The 21,821-nt window shown below is 56.6% G+C and overlaps 3 protein-coding genes across 3 annotated transcripts in view; all 3 read right to left on the bottom strand.

Annotated features, from left to right (window-relative positions):
- Positions 1–284: 284 nt before the first annotated feature.
- On the bottom strand, positions 285–4,725 carry KCNJ14 (potassium inwardly rectifying channel subfamily J member 14). The gene is made up of 2 exons (XM_068528046.1): positions 3,996–4,725; positions 285–2,178 (listed from the first exon to the last, which is right to left on the bottom strand). The coding sequence occupies exons 1-2, from the start codon at positions 4,701–4,703 to the stop codon at positions 1,582–1,584; spliced, it is 1,305 nt and encodes a 434-aa protein (XP_068384147.1). The 5' UTR covers positions 4,704–4,725; the 3' UTR covers positions 285–1,581.
- Positions 4,726–10,600: 5,875 nt separating this feature from the next.
- GRWD1 (glutamate rich WD repeat containing 1) lies at positions 10,601–16,955 on the bottom strand. Its single transcript, XM_068528973.1, has 7 exons — positions 16,735–16,955; positions 16,411–16,528; positions 16,098–16,257; positions 13,392–13,605; positions 13,119–13,261; positions 12,767–12,964; positions 10,601–11,623 (listed from the first exon to the last, which is right to left on the bottom strand). The coding sequence occupies exons 1-7, from the start codon at positions 16,919–16,921 to the stop codon at positions 11,306–11,308; spliced, it is 1,338 nt and encodes a 445-aa protein (XP_068385074.1). The 5' UTR covers positions 16,922–16,955; the 3' UTR covers positions 10,601–11,305.
- Positions 16,956–19,018: 2,063 nt separating this feature from the next.
- Positions 19,019–21,821, bottom strand: part of GRIN2D (glutamate ionotropic receptor NMDA type subunit 2D) — a 29,388-nt gene continuing 26,585 nt past the window's right edge. The window contains exons 10-12 of the mRNA XM_068527632.1: positions 20,939–21,126; positions 20,520–20,752; positions 19,019–20,350 (exon numbers count right to left, since the gene is read on the bottom strand). Of these exons, the coding sequence (XP_068383733.1) occupies positions 19,019–20,350; positions 20,520–20,752; positions 20,939–21,126 (1,753 nt within the window). The remainder of the gene's footprint in view (positions 20,351–20,519; positions 20,753–20,938; positions 21,127–21,821) is intronic.

Here is a 21,821-nt window from a genome sequence, read left to right as displayed (position 1 = left end):
AAGGCCCTTGGAGAACTTCAAGTTCCAATACCCCGTTTTTACAGATGGGGAAACTGAGATGAGGAGAAGGGCGTGATTTGCTCAAAGTCACACAGTCAGTTGAGGCAGAGTTGGGGTCTAGAGCAAAGCTTCCTGGATCCTTGTAAAGCACTCCATTCCACTAACTCAAGCTCAATTTCTAACCCCACTGTAGGAACACAGGAAAAAATAGATAGATATCTTTATTTATATTATATATATATATAATATACATATGTATAACATCTTTAAGAAATAGACACACATCGCTAGGTGAGAGATTCCAGAGCACTGTAGACTCACCAGCCTTGGGCCTCTCCCTTCCCTTGCCCAATAACTAGCCCTGTTACCCACAGGGTCTCACCCGAGCCCTCACCTTCTAGGTCAGCCCAGCAATGCTGCCCGTCAAGTACCGAGTCCACCTCCTCAAACTGCCAAGTTCTAGGAGCTGATTAGAACGTCCGGGTTTTGATAACGGACAACTCTGGATCCCTGGAGCCTTGATTCCTTTTGGCATTACAGAACCATAAAGAAGTCATCTATCCTCATTGACAGTCTCCACTCCACTGGGCAAACTGCAACCAGCACACCTCAGACATCAGAATTGCCGATCCTTCCCTGACTCTGTGATCGATCTAGAGCCACAGAATCTTGATTCCTTTGGACATTCTAGAATGGCACTTAAAAAAGACACAAAGCCTGTGGATCATGTAGAGCGTTGATTCTCCCCCTTGGTTCTATGTTCTAGAGCCAGTGGTCTGGAGTTATCGCCCATCAAGAACTCCCAATCTGTCACTTTAGTCCTTCTAGACCCACAGACTCTCCATTTGTTTTGTGCATTCTAGAAACATAACTCTTTAGTTTCTGGAGTAGTCCAATTCTCTGGTCAAAGCTGTTCTAGAATCCCCAGTGCTTGCCTCTGTGGTCAATCTGGATTCACAGAATCTCAACACTGGGGTTTTCTGGAACCGCAAAGTCTTTTCCTGATTTGCAGTCAACATTCCTTGTCATTGGTCAATCAATATAGTCTTGAATTCTTGGGGCATTCCATAACTTTCCCTCCTTAGGTCGTCTAGAAAAAATGATTTGCTATGTGGTTGGCTGAGTCGAGAAGAAACAGTCCCTTGAATCTTAGGTCAGTTCAGACCAACAAATTCTTCAGCTCTGCTGCTGCTTGAGAACAGATGACTTCTTCCCCTGGAGGTTGGCTATACCATCATTTCATGATCCTGCTTAACAAACCAAACCAGCCACCTAGAGGAATCTAGAAATACCAGTCCTTGCCTCTTGGGTGGTCCAGAATTCTGGATCCCTTATCTCTGGGGAGACTCAGGAATTGGGCTGACAAAGGGGTCTCAGGAGGGAGCACAGAATTCAGAGGAATTAAGGTCCAGTATGTTCATTGGTAGGTCCACTAGACGTGGCAGAACATCACCAGCTAATAATTTACCCAGCAAGCCTGTTGGTCTTAGGAAACACCTGCCCTCATCCCAGGAGAGGGCCCAATCTCTCCATCTTGCTACCTTTGGGAAAGGGGTACAAATAGGGGGGTACCAGCTTGTATCATGGGGGCAAGGTCAGCGCCAGGGTTGGTGTGAGTACTCGGGGGCTGGCAGCCCTGTCTTCTGCCTCTGCCGCATCCCCCTCCTCTTCCTCCTCTTCCTCCTCTTCCTCCTGGCAGCAACTGAGAGCAAGTTCATTCTCATAGCAAAATGCTGTCAGAGAGCCGGGGAAGCCAGACTTGGGGCTGTGGGAAGCACGCTCTGCCTGTTCGTCCAGCTCCTTGGCGCTGCAGACGGGTGTCCCTGGGACCTCATAAGTGCGATGGAAGTGGCGATAGTCAACCTCGTACTGGGAGCCACGCTGGAAGAGGACCGGCTCAAAACGATGTCCCCAGAGCAGCTCACCAGGGAGGTAGGAAGAGCGACACTGTGTGGTCATAGCTGTGGCCTCGACCATGCCCTCGAGAATGACCACCAGCTCAAAGTCAGCCCGGGCCAGCTCGGCGCGTCCTAGTTCATACAGAGGACTGGCGGAGTCGATCTCATGCACGATGGTGATGGGAGACACAAGGAAGATGCGATCGGTGCCACCATCAAAGCCCACGTCCACATCCTGGTGGTCCAGCGGTATGTACTCACCCTCCGGGGTCACGCGAGGCTGTAGCAAAAGGCGAGTGGCCAAAGACAGACATTAGGGAGCAGAGAGATAAATGGAGACAGAGACAGCAAGAGGAGGGGAGAGAGATGCAGAGAAAGAGGAGGGCAGAGACCAGTAGGTGTTGGGGTGTGGGGAGAACAGGGACCCAGAGAGAGGGGGATGGTAAGCCAGAAGGAGAGAAGGACAGAGACCCAGAGAGAGGGAGATGGAGGTCCAGGGAGGAGAGGACGGAGGCCCAGAGACTCAGAGGGAGATTGAGGAAAGAAATCCGAGAAAGACAGGGGAGAGAAAAAGAGAGGGACAGAGTGATATTCACATAGAGCCACAGAAATCAGCAAGACAGAAACGGAGTTAAAGAGACAACAGAAGATAAGAATGACATCCAACCAGCAATTGGAGAAGGAGGAGAGGGATAGAAAAATGGCTTTCAATATATGGCCAGAGAAAGATAAACCAGGATGGCAATCTAGGTCCAACAGCCTATGTTTCACCACTGCCTCAGGCTGGCCTCTGGGCTATCTACCCACACCCCCAAACCAACTACCTCCATCCCCTTGTGTGTCTGTGTATCTGTGTGGGGTGGGGGCCTAACCCCAGGCCAGGTATTGGCAGTTTCACCCCATCTACCCATTGGTTCCATACCCACCTCCCAGGCCATGTCAGCACCCCAAAGACTTCTGCGAGAGACAGTGTCCCTCCTGGTCGTGAGCCCTGGTGTTTCAGTCAAGCAGGAGACAGAGGTGGGGGTGGGGTGGGGACCCATTCTCTTGCCACTGTCTCCCCAGAGCCCCCAGAGGCTGCTGGGAGTTGTAGTTCCCACCACGACCCTGTCCTCCCCCTCACCCCAGTCCAGCCCCAGACCAGAGTTCTTAAGTGTCTTTACTTGCAAGGCAAGGGCAGCTGCTGCCCCAGAATTCGCTTGGGCAGTTTGACCACAATTCTAGAAACACAGTTCTAAGGCGCCTTCATCAGGGCGCTGGAAGGAGCCGCTGCCCCAGGAGTCAATGGGAATTGTAGTTGGTTTTTGTTTGTTTTGGTTTTTTGTTTGTTTATTTGTTTGTTTGGTGAGACGCTAAAATTCAAGAGTTTCCCAACCACTGCCCTGTACTCCTCTGAGCAGGAGGCTGGTGGGAGAGTCTGGGCCCCTGAGGTGGAGAATGAAGTCTCTCACAAATGCTGCCCAGAGGCCATGGAGAATTGTGTTCCCTGACTCTGCAGGTGTGAGTTGAGTTGCACCCCATCCTCGGGGCCTACATCTCCCACAAGCCCATAGGGGTCTGGCCTCAGTCACAGGTCTCTCTCTGTGCCACAATATCTGCTGAGAATCGTAAACCTGAGCCGTGGTTTACACCACCCGCAAAACTACAACGCCTCCTCAGACCACCCCAGGTGGGCAATTTCCCTGCCCCCAGAGGCTTCTGGGAATTGTAGTTCAGAGACTTTACCGGCCAGGCGTGGACCTCGCAGGTCTGGATTTCCCACAATTCGATAGAGGGTCCATCCTCAAGCCACAGGGAGCTCTATAAGTCTCAAAATCTGTCTGAAGTCTAGGCCTCCAGGAAGAAATGATCAGAGACCTTTCTCTTGGGTTTACATCTACAGCAGCTCGGGGAGCCATCCTCAGCGCACAAAGTGGGGCGGAAGGGGCCCTGCCCCGGGAGACTGCTGGGAATTGTAGTCCAGATCCCATCCAGGCTCCACGCACACCTGTCCCTTAGACCTACAACTCCCACCATCCCCCAGGACACCTACTCCCCGAACTCGTGAAAGGGCCCGCCCACCAGGGGGCGTGGTCGTCCGCCGGGACAGTCTCGCACCTGCAGCAGCTGGGCCCGCACGTGGGCCTCGACGAGGTGGCTGCGGCGCAGGTTGCCGACGCGCCACATGAGGCAGAGGCGGCGGTCACGCAGCGCCACGACGGCGTTCTCGCTGAAGATCAGCGTCTCGTTGCGCTTCTTGGGCTTGGCCATCTTGGCCATGACGGCGCCCACGACAAAGGCGTCCAGCACGCAGCCGGCGATGCACTGCAGCACCACAGCGGCCACGGCGGCCGGACACTCCTCGGTGACGCTGCGCACGCCGTAGCCAATGGACGTCTGCGTCTCCAGCGCGAAGAGGAAGGCGGCCAGGAAGCTAGCCACCTGCGAGAAGCAGGGGGCGGTTGGCGGCGGGGCAGCCAGGTCACCGTGCAGGGAGGCGATGAGCCAGAAGGCCAGGCCGAAGAGCAGCCAGGAGGCGAGGAAGGAGCAGGAGAAGAGCAGGCACATCCAGCGCCAGCGCACGTCCACGCACGTGGTGAACAGGTCGCTCAGGTAGCGCGCGCCGTGGCCGCCCAGGTTCACGAAGCGCACGTTGCAGTGCCCGTCCTTCTTGACGAAGCGCCCGCGGCGCCTCCCCACTGGCGACTGCGCTGGCGCCCACCCGTTGCGGCACAGCTCTGGCCCGGCCTGCTCCTCATCTCCCGCCCGATTGTTTGCCGACTCCAGGGCGCCGCTCAGGCGGCGCAGGGCCCTGGCCAGGCCCATTGGGCGGGGACACCCCCTCCACTTGGCCTAGCGGGGGGCGGGCGCCCCAAACCTGCGGGGACAAGAAACGGGCAGCCACGTCAGGGCTGCCGGAAATGGGGGGGCTCATTGGCCAGCATGCTCCCTGGGCCTTAGTGGCCTCATCTGGCAAATGGGTGGAAAATCAGAACAGTACAGCATCAACAACACTGGTGGGGGAATTCCCTGGCGGTCCAGTGGTTAGGACCGTGCGCCTTCACTGCCAAGGGCGCAGGTTCCATCCCTGGTCCAGGAACTAAGATCCCACAGGCCGCACAGTGCGGCCAAAAAACCAAACAAAAACACTGATGGTAATACTATAGGAGATGGTTGTGTAGCAACAACAGGAACACAACTATAGCCATAGCATCAGTACTGTGTTACAGCAAGCACTACAGTAACTAGAGCGGACATTTATACAGCGCCAGACACTGTTGTGAGCACTTTACATAAATTTAGATATTCGAACCTCAACAATGTAGACGTTATCACCCCCATTTTACAGATGAGGAAACAGAGGTACAGAACTAAGCTGGGATTTGAGTGCTAGCAGTCCAGCTCCGGAGTCCATGCTCATAAAATAAAGACTAAGCGGTCACAAAGAAAACAAACTTATGGCTACCAAAGGGGAAAGGGGCGGGTGGGGGGGTAGTGGATAAAACAGGAGTTTGGGATTAACAGATACACACTACTAAATATAAAAGAGATAAACAACAAGGACCTACTATATAGCACATGGAACTATATTCAATATCTTGTAATAATCTACAATGGAAAAGAATCTGAAAAAGTATACATATATAACTGAATCACAGCTGTACACCTGAAACTAACACAATATTGTAAATCAACTATACTGCAATAAAAATTTTAAAAATTAAAAAAAAAAAAAAAAGACTAAGTGGTAACTGCTGCTGTGACTCCAGCTGGGAGAGATGAGCCTGGGCTCTGAGGTCACCTATAGTTCAAAAGCTCAGAAGGCACAAGCAACAGAAGGGAAAAAAAAAAAGATAACTTGAACTTCATCAAAATTAAAAACTCTTGTGCTTCCAAGGACACTAAGATGAAAGTGAAAAGACAACCCACTAATGGGAAAAAATAGTTGCAAATCGTATCTAAGAAATTTGTAGCTAAAACATATAAAGAGGGCTTCCCTGGTGGTGCAGTGGTTAAGAATCTGCCTGCCAATGCAGGGGACACGGGTTCAAGCCCTGGTCTGGGAAGATCCCACATGCCGTGGAGCAACTAAGCCCGTGAGCCACAACTACTGAGCCTGCGCGTCTGGAGCCTGTGCTCCGCAACGGGAGAGGCCGCGACAGTGAGAGGCCCGCGCACCGCGATGAAGAGTGGCCCCCGCTCGCCGCAACTAGAGAAAGCTCTCGCACAGAAACGAAGACCCAACACAGCCAAAAATAAATAAATAAATAAATTTATAAAACATATAAAGAGCCCTTATAACTCAATAAGAAAAAGACAGTCCAATTTTAAAATGGGCAAAGGATCTGAATAGGCATTTCTCCAAAAACATATACAGTTGACCCTTGAACAACAAGGGTTTGAACTGCAAGGGTCCACTTATACACAGATTTTTTTCAATAAGTACTACAGTAGTACTACATGGTCTGCAGTTTGTTGAATCCTTGGATTCAGAACCATGTATACAGAGGACCAACTCTAAAGTTATACTCATATTTTCTACTGTGCAGAGGGTTGGCACCCCTAACCTCCATGTTTTTCAAGGGTCAACTGTACAAATAGTCAATAAGTATAGGAAAAGATAATTGACAACATTATGCCATCAGGGAAATGCAAATCAAAACCACAGTGAGATACCACTTCATACCCACTTAGGATGGCTATAAAAATTAGAAAAACCAAAGCCAGAAAAGCATTAACAAAGATGTGGAGAAATTGGCACCTTCCTGTGCTACTGGTGGAATGTAAAATTACACAGCTGGTGTGGAAAATAGTCTGCCAGTTCCTTAAATGGTTAAACATAGAGTTACTAATTCCACGCCTAAGTATCTACCCAAGAGAATTAAAACTAAGTGTCCAGGGGACTTCCCTGGCGGTCCAGTGGTTGGGACTCTGTGCATCCACTGCAGGGGGCTCAAGTTCGATCCCTGGTCGGGGAACTAGGATCCTGCATGCCGTGCAGTGCAGCCAAAAATTAAGAATAAAAACCAAAACAACAAAGTGTCCACACAAACTGTTCACAGATACTCATAGCAGTATTATTCACAATAGCCAAAAGATGGAAACACCCCCAAAACGTCCATCGATTGATGAATGAATAAATAAAATGTGGTCTATCCACACAGTGGAATACTACCCATAATTTAAAAAAAAATGACATGATAGATGCTACAACATGGATGAAACTTGAAAACACATGCGAAGTGAAAGAAGCCAATCACTAAAGACCATATATTGTGTAATTCCATTTATATGAAATATCCAAAATGGGCAAATCTGTAAACTGAGAAATAAGACTAGTGGTGCCCAGGACTGGGGAGATGGGGGGATGGGGGAGCGATAGCCAGAGGAATGGGGTTTCTTAGTGGGGTGATGAAAATGTTCTAAAATTGATTGTGGTGATGGTTGCACAACTCTGAATATACCAAAAAACACTGAAGTGTACACTTTAATGTGTGAATTGTATGGGATGTGGGTTATATTTCAATGAAGCTGTTACAAAAAACAAAAACACCATAAAACCCAGGCTTGGCCCTGACTCTCAGATCATGGGGAAACCTTTCTAAACCTCAGTTTCTTCAGCTGTAAAATGGGGAAATTGGATTTCATCAAGGTCAGGAAGGGTCTTTCAGTCATATAGACCCAGGGCCCAATCTTGGCTCAGTTGCTGACCCACTGTGTGCCTTGGGACCACTGGCTTCATTTTCTGGAGCCTCAGTTTGCTCATCTGTGGAATGGGGATTCAAGAAAACAACAACACATACCTTGAAAGGAAGAGGAATCCAGAAGAAAGAACTCGGGCTTTTGAATCAGGCAGTTGTAGGTTGAATCCCAGCTCGGGCACTTACTAGCTATATGGCTGGTGGCAAGTCATATCCCTTTCTGAGCCTCAGTTCCCTCATCTGAGAAATGGAGGGAATCTTAGCAGCTGAACTAGGGGGAGGGAGAGGAAAAGGGAAGGGGCCAGGCATGGACCTGCAGACCTCATTGCCCTCCAGCAGCTGCAGGGTTAACATCTGGCCCTGTGGTGGAGGGACTTCCGGGACCTGTCTGGGCTAGGGGTTAAATGTTTTTGCACATCAGTTCCATCAATACCTACCAAGCACCTAGGTACTATGAGCCCCCTGTGCCAGGCTCTGGGGATCCTCATGGGCTTCTTAGCAGGGCTGGGGGCACTCACTCCAAGAAGAGTGAGTTGTTAGTTGATGTCAAGTTCAACATCGACAGGTACCCACTCCCCTGCCCCGCCCCCCGCCCCCAGAGCTCTGCACCTGCTGTCTGTGACCACCTAGACAGCTCCGCCACGTGGGATTTTCTTAGGCGCATTCTGCAGAGGCAAAGCTGAGGCTCACATCAGAGTGGACCGCGCCTGGCTGTGTTCAGCGCCCACGATGTGCCCCAACTCTCTTTTTTTCAGCCTCAACTATTCTGGGCATTAGAGATTGTTCTTCCAAAAAGGGGAAACCGAGACTCGTCGCTGAAGGGGGCAGGTCTGAGGTCAGGATCCAGGCTCTGACCTCGACATTTGCAGCCCTCTCCTGCCTGGAAGTCCCCACTATGCACTAGTCTCCTCTCAGGGGCCACCTGATGACATGATGGGGGAGGGGCCGTGGGGGACCGGCGGGGCCTCCTCACACCCAGTCACCCATCTTTGACCACAACCCTTGGATGTGGGGACTTTGCTTCTCACAGTAAAGCAAACTGAGGCGCTGAGGTCCATCCCTTGCCCCAGGTCCCTCAGCCAAGGAACAGCAAACTCTGAACTCCCATCCAGCCTTCTTGGTGCCAAAGCCTGAGTGACAGACCGGACCACAGACAACCTAATCGCACGCTCCTATTTCCTGAGCACCGATGTCCCAGGCCTTGCCAAGCTCACCAGATGTCTACAGCCCGCCCACTGCACTCCACCAGACCCCGCCGCTCACCTTGGCTGCTCAGGATGCTGGGAGGTCAAGATCATCACTCCGGTTCACAGGTTGGGGAGTGGGCTGAGACCTGGCCAGACCCACGGAGTGCCAGGGGTGGGCTGCTGGTTTGGGTCCTGAGCCTTTCCAGCCCAGGACTCTGCTTTCCTAAATCCTCCTGTGCCACCCTCAGCCCCGTGAGGCAGATGTGATCTTGTCCATTTCATAAAGCAGACAGGAGGGGCCTTCACCTCCGGGGGTCCCGTCTGCATCCAACACAGTCCAGTTCAGAGGCAGCACATGGGACTCGGCCTCAGGGCACACACACCTCCCACCAGCAACGGCAGGACCCCAGCAGAGAGGATCCAGAGCCTGAAGCCCTCCCCCCCACCTCCCCCTGACCTGGGAGAGCAGCTTAATGTTTCCATATAAAGGCGACACGGGGCTTAAGGTGCATCAACTTCACGTCAAAGTCACTGTCTAATCTGAGGCTGAGAAGCCCCGCCCCAGGTGCCGCGCCCCCTCTGCCCAGAAGCGCTTTCACACGTTCCCTGAGACCCTGGGCTGTCCCCTCACAAGGCCCCCCCCCCCCCCGCTCACTAGGGGGGTCTGGGCAGCAGGTTGGAGGGCAGAGATCGACAGGAGGGGATGTGGTGTGGAGACTGAAGAAAGACGAGGGTACAGAGGCTCAGAGACGGGCAGGGAGGGGGAGTGTGGAGTGGCAGGCCTGAGATGGAGGGAAGGACAGAGACCCCCCCCCGGGGGTCACAAGAATCCAGAGGGGACAGAGGCCCGGAGAGAGAGGGGGACAGAAAAGAAGCAGACTAGCAGCAACCGAGCAAAGAGAAGTGGAGATCACATCTTAGTCAGTGGAAAGACGGGAGCTGTGGTGACAGAACCAGATGGGGGACAGAGATGGGACAAGACAACAGACAGAAAACGGAGGTGGGCTCTGAGCTGGGGGGAGTGAAGCTGGGCGGGGGAGATCGCTCTGGGGCTGGAATGTGTCACTGAGCGGGGAACGGCGAGGAGTGGGTGCAGGTGCCGGGGCAGACCCCCGAGCAAGGAAGGTTGGGGGGAGGGGGGGAAGGCTCTCCGAGCCAGGACCCCTGCCCTGGGGCTCCGCGCAGAGACACGTACCTGGTGGGGCAGCCCACCCCCATGCCCTCTGCCGGGGGCTCCTCTGTTCGGGCCGACGCGAGGCCTCTGTGGGTGCTGAGGCGCTGCAGCCTGTCCTCGGCCCCAGGGGCCTTGTGCCGGGCGCCCGACCTCTGTGTCCACAGGAGGATCAGAGGCCTGGCCTGAGGGGGGGCAGGGGGTGGGGCCAGCTCCGAGCCGCAGAGGGGGAGCCAGGGAGGACGGCCAGGCAGGGCGGCTGGGCCTCGGCCCAAGCAGGCTGGAGAGGAGGCGGTGGCACAGGAAAGACACAGCGGGAGGGGGCATGGAGACAGAGCTTGGGGGCCGGGAGATGCGGACACAGATGAGGGAGCAAAGCGATGCTGAGAAAGCGATCATGCGGGCAGTGGTGGAAAGACAAGAGACACGGGGGGCTCCCCGGTTAAGCCTGAGGTGAAGCCTTAAAAGGTTGGGAGGCACACCTGAGATCCCCCCCGGAGACCCAGAGTGAGTTCCAGACGGAACAAGACATCGGGAAGGCAGGACCGGATAGCACCCAACTGGCTAGGGGTCGGACCCAGTGGCCTAGGGACAGCCGGGTGCCAGGTCCTCCCTCCTCCTCATGAGGCAGCGGCCAGAAGGACGAGTCTCACACACTCCAGGCCTCATTCTGGTCCTTTATTGCCCCTCAGGAGCCCCCGACTCTCCCCCGCTGCACGGTGCCTGCCTTTGGGAGGAGGGGAGAAGGCCCCACGCAGCCTCTCCCTGGGAAGTCGTGGCCAAACCCAGTTGGCAGGAAGACAAGGGCCGAATTCTGCTGCAGGAACCCACTCCTCGAATTTGGTCCAGCCACTGTAAAGCACTTGGGTTCCCTGGGGGAGGCCAGGGGCAGAGAGGTCAAAGGGTCACGCCAAGTGCTGCAGCTGACAAAGTGTCCACAGCAACACAGGCCACGCCAGGCCCGTCTGGGAAAAAGCCAATGGAGTCTTCTGACAGGTGGGGGGGGAGGGGGGATCACTGGGCTAAACCAAGGTTTTGGGCAAGAGGGGTCACCAGAGTCAAACCCACTGGTCTTATAGGGCCATGGGTCAAACCCAGTCCTTTGGTTGGAGGAGTCGTGGGAGCAAACCAAGCCCTAGTTTTAGAGCCACGGATCAAACCATATCCTTTGGCAAGGGGGGCATCGGACCAAACCGAGTCCTTTCAAAGAACAATAAGTCAAACAGAATCCGTCACGGCAGCCAATGGGCCAAACTAAGTCCTTCTGGAGAAGCGCTGGCCAACAGATCTGAACGAGTCCCTTCCAGGGGAATGAACTTCAACTTCAGTCCCCAAGTGGAGGGCCAGATAGATGCGGCCCGGCCGGCCTCAGACGCTGATGGTGCGGAAGACGGTGAAGCCTGACTGGGCGGTGCTGACCAGGAGCCCGGGGCACTGCGGGTGCCAGTGCAGCTCCTTCAGGGCTGTCTCGCCCTGGTGCACGAACAACAGCTGCTGGGGGAGGTCTGCCAGCGCAGGGTCAGTCTCCGCGTCGCCGGCCTCGGGGTCCCGCTCCACCGCCAGGTCCCACTGTGTGATCTGGTTGTCTGCACCCGAGGCCGCGAAGACCCCACTGTCCTGGGGGTGCCACTCGACGGAGGTCACGGGGGCCACGTGCTGCTTGAAGGTGGCCACCGGGGAGCCAGACTACGGGAAGATGGGAGTCGGGGCCTCTGAGCCCCTCAGCCTGACGCCTGGGGTGACCCAGGCAGAGACCCCCCACCCCTCTCCAGCCTTAGGGTTCAACCAGGGCTCCACCCCTTGTGCCCCCCACAAACCCAGGTTCTCTGAAAGGGACAGAGCGCAAAGTACAGCTGGTAATAAAGGTGTGATGTCCCAGGGGCTGCTGGGAGTTGTAGTTTCACCTGCAAAGAAGCCCCTCCCAGCTCCAGGCCACAAAACCACAACACTTGCTCCTCCCTGGGCCTGCCTCAGTTTCCTTCCCTATAAAAGGAAGGCGTGGTTCCGCAAGTGCTCTGCCCGCTGATTCTAGAAGGCCTTAAAGGGGGCAGTGGCATGACTCCCAGGCTCCAGAGAGGCTGAGGCAAAGAACGACACTTTTACTAAAGCAAAGGTGCTGGTGGGGGTTGGGGTCTCTCTCATTTGGAGAAGTGGTTCCAACGTTCCAGTGGCCAATCCACTTTGGCCCTGGGACCTGGCCATGCACCTGACTGGGGGGCTGGAATCCATTTCTAGAAGCTTCCCCAGGGCTGATTCTGTAGAACTCATTACATTGGGAGGAGTAAAAAAACGATCCCGGGAAGGCCCAGAGGTGTATGAAGTCACGGCTTTGTCCAGAGGGAGGCCAGGAGCTGCAACTTCTCCTGCCTGGAGACCCTCTCAGCTCTGCAGAGTCAACACTTAGCTGGGTGGTCACATCCTATCTGCTCCTGTCCCTTCTGGCCCTCAGTTCCCCCTCCCAAAATGAGTGAGCTGGGCTCTATTCTCAGCTGATTCTATAAAATCCATGGGAAGAAAAACGACCGTCTTCTGAAGCCCTTGAGCCCCTGGGCAGCACGGCCGGCGCATGGCTCCCCGCGGGCAGATGAGAGCCGTAGTCTCCGCCACCCAGCCCCGTCCCTCGTGTCAGATCTCCAGATGGTAGAGGGAGCGACCCCACAGCAGCCCCAAGCCTTCCTCTCACGGAGCCTGTTCCCTCATCTGGACGCCAAGTCACAGGGCCTTCCCAGTTCTGGTGTATAAACCATCTCGGGAGGGAAAAGCCACAAATCCTAGTGGCCTCCGGTAGCAGGAGCTTCTCCCGCCCCAGGTGTCCAGCTGGGACAGTACCTTGAACTGCCGCAGGTCCCAGACCTTGAGGGCTCCGTCATCCCCGCCGCTGAGCAGGAAGGGCTCCCGGCGGCTCCAGCTGATGACGTTGACATCCCCATCGTGGGCGGTGGCGGTGGTGAGCATGCAGGCTTTGCTGGGGGCTGCCCGGATGTCCCAGATGCGGATGGAGGCATCAGCTGAACAAGAGGCAAATACCTGGACAAGGCAGAGTCTGAGGCACCCTGGTGTACCCCCGCCCCACTCTGGAGACCGGGGTCCAGTGGTGGGCTACCCTCTCTTTTAGTGACCCCCTCATTAGGACCTGCCCCCCTCCCCACCCCAGGAGTCCAGACCCCCAGCCCTCCCTCACCGTGTCCTCGGTTGGAGACCACTGCAGGTCCTCCACGGAGCGTGTGTGGCCCACGAATGGCCGCTGGTCCACGTGCCAGGAACCGCCGTCCGTAGGCGTCCAGAGGTGGATGTTCTTCTGACAGTCACCAGTCAGCAGGCGCCCTGCAAAGGGGAGTCAGGACACAACCCTGTCCCACCCGGCCGCGGCTCACTCCCACCTTAGCACCCACCCCTGCTGTAGACCCTGCTCCTGCCCAGCCCTCAGGGCTAACTGCACACCCCAGGGACTCACCGGGCACACGAGGGGACCAGTCGAGTGCAAAGCCCTCGCCCATGTGGCCAGAGAAGGCGACGATGGGCTTCACGCGGGCCTGCTCATCCCGGAGGAAGGTCGCTAGGGCCTGGGGGTCATCCACCACCTGCAGAAGCCGCCGCAGCGCAAACACCTCCACCTGGCCCTTCTCTGACCACACCCCAGCCACTGGCTCCTCACCCAGCCACGACACCTGCAGGGGAGGGAGAAGGGGAGCGGAGGTGAGAGGGACAGGAGGCTCCAGGTGGCGACCACAGCCCCCAGCATCCCCCAGAACCAGAACTGCAGCTCCTCAGACCCGCCCCCGACCCAGGGCTGGGGCTACAACTCCCAGAAACCTTTGCGGGAATGGAATCACGGCCTGCAAGAGCAGCCTGGTACCCCGGACAACTCCCCACCCTGTGGTAGAGATGATGGTAGGGGGAGGACAAAACTCCTTCCGGACTCCCAGGAATCGACGCTTTTATTCCACCAGCCCCCAGAATGTGTTCAGGCTCCTGTTCCCTGTAACTGTCTAAATGTAGGCTGCTCACAGGCCTGTCTCCGGATCTCTCTGCCTGTGTACCTTTGCTCACTAGGAGATCCTGTTCAGCCTCAAGGTTTCCAGTAGCCCCTAGCCCTGACCTCTCTCCTCAACTCCAGGCTCACATCGAACTGACTGTTTAGACATCACAAGGCCAAAGCCAAGTTCCTAATTGCCCACTGCCACCTACTCTTCCCTGGAGGTCCCACCTTGGGCCCCAAACCGCAGGACTCATTCCCCACTTGTCTCTCCTTCCTCACACCCACCACCTATGCTGGCTCCACCCAAAATGCCACACTTCCAATCCTCTCTCAGTACCTCTGCTGCCGTCACTCGTGTTACTACCGAAGTCACCCTTCTCTGCATTCCTGTACTGGCCTCCTCACAGACTGTCCTTCTGCCCTTGCCTCCCTGCAGTCTATTCTCAGTACAGCAGTAAGAGGGATCCCTTTAAAACACAAGTCAGATCCCAGCCATCTTTCGTTCTAAACCCTCCAACAGCTCCCAATTTCTCCCCAAGTAAAAGCCGAGTCCTTACACTGGCCTACAAGGCCCTAAACAATGTCTCCTCCGTGCCCACCTGCCACACTGTGTCACTCTCCCCCTCATCCATTCAGCACTGTTCTCCCCAGCTTCCCTCAGAACTCCTCAGTTTGCCCCAGGGCCTTTGCACTTGTTATTTCCTTGCCCGCAAACCTCTTCCCACAGATACCCTTGCCTCACTCCCTCATTTCCTGCGGGTCTCTGTTCAAATGGCACCTTATCAGTGAATGCTTCCTTGACCACAATATTTAAAGAGGCAACCCCACTCCAAAAGACCCTAACTCCCTCACCTTGTTTCATTTTTCTCCACAACACTTAGCATCTTTGGACATATACACATATGCTTAGTTTCTTCTTGTTCCCTTTCCCACTGGTATGTAAGTTTCAAGGAGCCAGAGACCTTTCGCACCCTGTTAACTCCCCACAGTCTAAAACAGTACCCGAGACATGGTAATACTTTAATGGAAATACTTCTCAAGAACTATGAGGCAAGCACTGCTCCAAGTACTATACACACAGCAACTCATTTAATTCTCACATTAACCTGATTAGAAGGGGTTGTAACTCTGAAGCACAAAAGTAACCCCCCAGCCCACAAGAGTCCCTGAGCAGTAAGAGAAAACACATATCTCAAGTTACAGCCAAGCGCTGTTTCTAGACACCTGAAAAACTTCCAGTTATTGAAATAACGCTTTATGTCATTTCAGTTTATCCTCACACCGGCCCCATCAGGTAAGCTTTGTGACTCTCACCGTTTTACAGGAGAGGAAAGAACATTAAAAAATATCCCTCTATTAAGAATCCGGGGGCTTCCCTGGTGGCGCAGTGGTTGAGAATCTGCCTGCCAATGCAGGGGACACGGGTTCGAGCCCTGGTCTGGGAAGATCCCACATGCCACGGAGCAACTGGGCCCGTGAGCCACAATTACTGAGCCTGCGCGTCTGGAGCCTGTGCTCCACAACAAGAGAGGCCGCGATGGTGAGAGGCCCGCGCACCGCGATGAAGAGTGGTCCCCACTTGCCGCAACTAGAGAAAGCCCTCGCACAGAAACGAAGACGCAACACAGTCATAAATAAATAAATAAATAAATAAAAGAACGTGAATTTCTAAAAAAAAAAAAAAAAAGGGAGATCCGCGCAGTACAGACTTGTTAAAAAAAAAAAAAAAAGAATCCGCCTTCCAATGCAGGGGACGCAGGTTCGATCCCTGGTTGGGGAACTAAGATCCCCATGCCGTGGGGCAACTAAGCCCCCACGCTTGCTCTACAGAGCCCACGCACCTCAACTAGAGAGCCCGCCTGCCGCAACTACTGAGCCCGTGTGCTCTACAGCCCCCGCCACAACTAGAGAGGCCCTCACACCACAGTGAAGGATCCCGTGTGCCACAACTAAGACCCAACACAGCCAAATAAATAAGTAAATAAATAAATAATCAATTTGGTACAAATGATGCTTGCTGAAAAAAAAACCAACTCTATAGCATCTAGCACATACTGACAATTACCATAATATATAAAACTACGTGCCAGGTGCTCTTCTAAAAGCTGAAGGGCATGGGTGCGGGGGGGGGGGGGGGTGTGCTCCAGAGAACGCAGGGCAGGCTGCTGGTGCTGTATTTACCCGAACTCTGTTGATGCCGCCATAATGGGGCACCATCGCCAGCTCCAGCTGAGGCTTCCGCTCTTCTTCATCCTCTTCATCCTCCTCCTCCTCCTCGTCACTGCTCTCAGATGGCGGGGGCTTTGTCCCATGCAGATTGTGCATCCGAAGTATCATCAATCTGGGGGAGGTGTGGCATGAATGAGGCACCGGGTGCCAGGATCCTTAGTAAGGAGGGTGGGAGGAGGCTGGAAACCCCGACTTCTAGGTCCCGAGGAAGAGGGAGCTGGTGGCTTAGGTCCCTGGTCCTGGGAAAACGTCAGTTCTTACTCACCTGTTGCTTTGGGCGCTCTCGGCCTGGGTCCCAGCACACAGATAAAGTGTAAGAGGAAGCTCGGTCCGGTTGTCTCCCAGCTGATCCCGGACTATGTCGAAGCTGAGACAGGGGGCGCCTGGGGATGGACGGAGAAGTTGGAAAATTAGGATGGGGCAGAGGAATCTCAGTCCTCTTGAGCGTGATGTCAACCCTCTTACACCCCAATCTTCTCTTTCAGAGTGCCTCTTAAGTTAAAGGCTCAGGACCAACTCCCCCCCTCAGGACCCAGGATTCCAGTCCCCTCCTTCCTCAGGGCGCAGGAGTCCGGGTGCCCAGGCCTACCAGTCTGTGCTCGGTGGTACAGCACGTAGGCCTCCTCGTCCATGACCAGCTCCTCTCCTTCGCGCAGCGGGGGTCCCCGGCCGGGTAGGTAGACCTGGGCCGGGCCCTTGGACCCTGCGTCGTGGGACTCGGCGTCCATAGGCTCCCCGGTTTCACACGTGCGCCGCCGACCCTTGCGCGCAGCCATCTTTGGCGCCTCCCGCCGCCGGCGCGAGGTAAGAGCGTCACTTCCGGGTCTCGCTTCCCTTCTTGTGAGGATCCTCCCTACTGCGCGGTTACCTTGGAAACCTCCTCGTTCACCAATTAGAGAGGGCAATGGGGAGAGGGGTGAAGGAGAGTGGCCTGGCTAGCGAGGCCTGCAGATCCGGGGAAACCGTACCCTCTCCATGACTTTGGGGCGCTCTGCCGCAGAGCAGCGGCAAGGCCTCCTGGGAGTTGTAGTTCTGCAGGAGGCCTGTTTTCCCCATCAACTAGAGGAGCTCCAAGCTCCGACTCTCCCTTCCACCTTTGACTCCCAGTCCCTTCTTTCCACTTAATTAATTATTCGTGTATGCAAATAAGAGCCCTTACTGGCAAGGAGACTAGGTTTCTGCTCCCTGAGGACCCATAAAGCCGGTTTCTTCTCCCCTCCTTGTTATGAAGGCTTTAATTTACTTCAAAATGGTTAAGTGTAGACAGGATATGTGTAAATTAGCTGGTTGAATCTACCCTCTAGGGGCAGTCAGTTGCCTAACCAGGCGTTCACCTTGCAGCTCTGGTCAGCAAGCACTTAATCAGAAAGTCCACCCTCTGGAGGCAGCTATTACTAGTGCTTCCGCTCTTTTTATTGCCCATCAGCACCAGAGGTTTGGCTAATTGGCATAATGAAATGTTAGAAATAGGTTCTCGTTGGTGAGATTAACGGAATTCAAGATACGTGGATTGACTGGGGTATAACAGACACTCTCCTCGCTTGCATGAACAGGATATTCAGAACCTAGCAAGCCTCATTACCTGTTGCCATAGGAATGGGACCCTAGACTTGATCCTAGAAAAGTTTTGATCCCAGATCTTTCTTGAGTTCTCTGTCCCCCTTCTCCTTCCACCCCAACCCCTTCTCAGCCCTTCTCTTCTTAGGGTCTTTTCTCACCGCCTCTTTGAGTCTTTACCTCCCACATCCCTCCAGGGTCTCTGTTCTTGCCGGAATTCTCTTTCTGCCCCCTCTTCCTCTATGGGACTTTTCTGTTTTTATTTCCTCCAGAGAAGCTTGAGGGGGACTAAGAGACAGACACGGAGCTCACACTAGGCTTGAGGAGGCATAAAAACATGGTTTATTCCAAACACTGCAGTACGGGACAGGAGAGTGGGAAGGGAGCTTGGTGATGAGTGTGGACTCCCAGACCCCTCTCTTCCACAACCCAGCTCCAGACCCGGCTGGAGATCTGGGAAGAGGAGGCTTTTGAGGGTCTGCTGGGTCTTCACTGAAAGGTCACAAATAAGGGTTGGATTTGGAGAGCATGTGATTAGTGGCACCTGGGGCTGGTAGTGAGGTGCGACAGGGTGGGAAGTTTTGGCCTGATGGAGGTTGGGATCAACGCTGGGGCAGTGGAGGCGGGGCTTCCGTTGGGGGCGTGTGCTAGGTCGAAAGAGGGGAAAGCTACCGCGGGTGGAAAAGGAGAAGGGGGTGTCACGGTTTGACGTCGAGGGGCAGAGTCTGGTCGGGGCACGGTCTGGGGCTCGGGTCACAGTTTGGGGTCAGGGGTCACAGTCTGGGGTCGGATGACCATTTTTAGGGGTCGGAAGTCACAGTCTGGGGTCAGGGGTTTCTGTGTGGCGGGGGCCAAGGTCTGGGGTCACAGTTTGGCGAACGCGTCTCACAGTTTTGAGTCCCGATGGATGAAAGGTTAAAAACGGGCTTCCCCGGAGGCGTGGCTGGGGCCGGGGAGCTGCACAGTGATGTGGGGGCCACGGCCCCAGGCGTGGGGGAGGGACGCGGGCGTGGCGTGACCCCACCACCTCCTGCCCCATCTGGTGACGTTAAAAAGCCCTTGTCGGGTTTAAAAAAAAAGTCCAGTGGGCTCCGAGACCCCATCCCCTTGCTCCCAGGCTGGGTGAGATTTGAGGGACCAAATCCCCCCCGGCTCGAGGTGCCCCCATAGCGAGGGGCGCAGGGCGCTGCTCCAGGCGGGGTCCGGCCAGTTCCATTTCCTTCCTTCCCAACCCGTGCGGGTCCTGTCCACTGCTAGTGCCCCCTCGGGCTGTGGCCTGCGCTGACCGAGGGGGCGGCGGGGCCCCCCAGGCCGCGTCATACCTCGGACTCGAGGCTGGAAAAGTGCGCCGAGCCCCGGCGGGTACCCAGGTCCCCGCCCCGGTGTCTCCGGTGGGGCGCGGCGGGCAGCGGCGGCCCCCAGTGCGCGGCGTGCGGGCACCGGCGCGCGTGGCGGGAGGGCCCGGTGAGCCTGCGCGCGGGGGCGGCGCGGGGACACGAGCTGAGGTCCTCGAGCGATCGCGAGGTGGGCGCGGGCGGCGGGAGGTCCCAGCCCCCCGCGGCGCGCCGGTGCCGGTGGTGGTGCGGCGCGGCAGCTGCGGGCGCGCGGTGCGAGGCCCGTGGGTGGTGAGGATGTGACCGCGGGCACCCGCAGCGGGCCCGGCGCCGGGGCGGGGGCCCCGCGGCCCAGGGCGGGGGCGGCGGCGCCCACCAGCCGCCGTCCAGGCCGTCGTGTGAGCAGCTGAGATGGCGCGGAGGCGGCAGCAGCTCCAGGCTGGCGCAGTGGCGACAGTGCCAGGCAGCGGGGCCGCTGCGCGGGGGCAGGTAGTCCCAGCTGCCGGCGCGCCAGCCCCCGAGCTTGTCGACCGACCAGTAGCGGCCAGGCGGCGGCCCGAGACGCTCGGCGTACGGGTAGGGGAAGTCGGCGAACCACCAGGGCTCCAGGCCGCCCAGCGACGCGCCGCCCAGGCTCTCCGAGTCCTCCGAGTCCGACGGCGACGGCTCTAGGTCAAGGTAAGGACAGGGGGGCGGCGCGGCGCGGCACGGGGGTGGCGCGGCCTGGACTCCGCCGCCCGCGCCCCCCGCACCGCCCGCGCCCCCCGCGCCGGGGCCCAACAGGGGCTGGCTCTCGGGGTCCGAGCGCGGCCAGCGCGTGGGCGCTGGCGGGCTCTCGTCCTCGAAGGCCAGGCGGCAGAGCGGCGGCCCGACGGCTGTGGCCGCGGCGGCCGGGGGCGCGGGCGGCGACGGGAAGCCAGGGAAGGCGCCGGCGGGGGGCTCGGCCGGCTCTTTGTCGCGCACGATGGCGAAGTAGGAGGGCGGCGGCTTCTGCGGGGGCTGCGTAGCCGGCGGCGATAGTGGGCGCCCAGTTGCGCCCCGGGGCGCGGCGCGCGCCTCGCCCACGCCCAGGCCCTGCGGCTCGATGGGGCCGTAGTAGCGGTGGAAGCCGTCGGCCAAGCTCGCGCCCCCCGGCGGCCCTGCACCTTTGGCGCGGCGCCAGCGGTCCACAGTGGCGCGCTCGCGGGGCATGAAGGGCGCGGGGCCGGGAGCGGGCCTCGCCGCCGGGTACACCGGGCTGGGCAGCGGCTGCGGCGGCGGCGGGGGCTTGGCGGGCGGCGGGGCAGCCTCCGCGCTGCAGCAGCTGTACATGCCCTGCGGGGGTCGCGGCAGAAGCCCGGTCAGCGCGGAATGCTGCGGACCACCTGCCTTCCCTCCGTCCCTCCCTCCTCTCCAGCACCTCGAGCCAGCTCCCTTCCATTTCTAGGCGTCCCTGCCTGTTTCCTCCCATCTCTCCCCCTCCGCCTCCCTCTCTCCCCCATACCCTGGAGAAGGCCAGCAGGAAATCCATGCGATGGGTGGGCCCCAGGCAGTGCCGCAGGCGCCAGTACACCAGGTGCTCCCAGGCGAAGACCAGCAGGGAGAGGCCCATGGCCACCAGGAGCATGTAGAAGACGCCCGCCATGTTGTCGATGTCCAGCTTGCTGCTCATCACCTCGATTTTGTCATTGTGGCAGATCCCCGAGAGCCACAGCCGCTCCAGCATCTCGATCTCATCTGGGGACAGGAAGGTGGGAGGTCACCTTCCGTGGGCACCCTCTGAGGACCCTCCCCTCTGATATAGGAGTCTAGGTCCTCAGACCCTGGTGTCCTGGTCCTCACCCCCTCCTTCCCCAGTACCCAGGGGTCTTTGCCTCCCCTCCCTTCCCCACCCCCTATAGGCATCTCTGCGTGCAGCCGCACCATCCCCCAGGAACTGCAGCAGTGCCAGGTCGATGGGCCGCTTCCAGCGGGAACCCTTGTGCAGGGCGATGCCGTAGCCTGTGGTGGCAAAGACCTTGCCCGAGCCGATGGTGACGAGCTTGCAGCCCTCATCTTTGCGGGCCATGTAGTTGAGCACAGCCGCGTCGTAGATGAAGGCGTCCAGCTTCCTGCCGGCAGGGGCATGAAGGGCAGGGTCAGTTCCACCCAGATGCCCGAATGGGCAACCCAGAATCCCTCTACCTCCTAACCTCCAACTGCTCCAGATTCTAACTAGTGGTGAACTTCTCAGTAAGTCACTGCACCTTTTTGTGCCTCTGTTTAAACATCTGTCAAATGGGGGCAGCGGCAATACCTCCCTTCCAAGGTTGTTGCACGGATAGCCCTCGGAGCAAAGGAAATGCCAGAGAAGTGTTAGCTGTGAGTGTTAATGAAATAACTACTGGTTTAATCCTTACTGGAACCTTCCAGAGAAGGTCCCGTATACTCCTCCATTTTAAAGAGGAGGACTGAAGCTCAGAAAGGAGAATCAGGGCTTCCCTGGTGGCGCGGTGGCTGAGAGTCTGCCTGCCAATGCAGGGGACACGGGTTCGAGCCCTGGTCTGGGAGGATCCCACGTGCCGCGGAGCGGCTGGGCCCGTGAGCCACAATTACTGAGCCTGCGCATCTGGAGCCTGTGCTCCGCAACAAGAGAGGCCGCGATAGTGAGAGGCCCGTGCACCGCGATGAAGAGTGGCCCCCGCTTGCCGCAACTGGAGAAAGCCCTCGCACAGAAACGAAGACCCAACACAGCCATAAATAAATAAGTAAATACTTAAAAAAAAAAAAAGAAAGGAGAATCATACAAATAATAATAGTGTTAATG

This window comes from Eschrichtius robustus, chromosome 19 (genome assembly GCF_028021215.1).
Source record: "Eschrichtius robustus isolate mEscRob2 chromosome 19, mEscRob2.pri, whole genome shotgun sequence".
In the NCBI taxonomy this organism is placed as follows: Eukaryota; Metazoa; Chordata; class Mammalia; order Artiodactyla; family Eschrichtiidae; genus Eschrichtius; species Eschrichtius robustus.
Note: the sequence above shows the minus strand (reverse complement) of the source record. Positions and strands in the feature narration are given on the sequence as shown.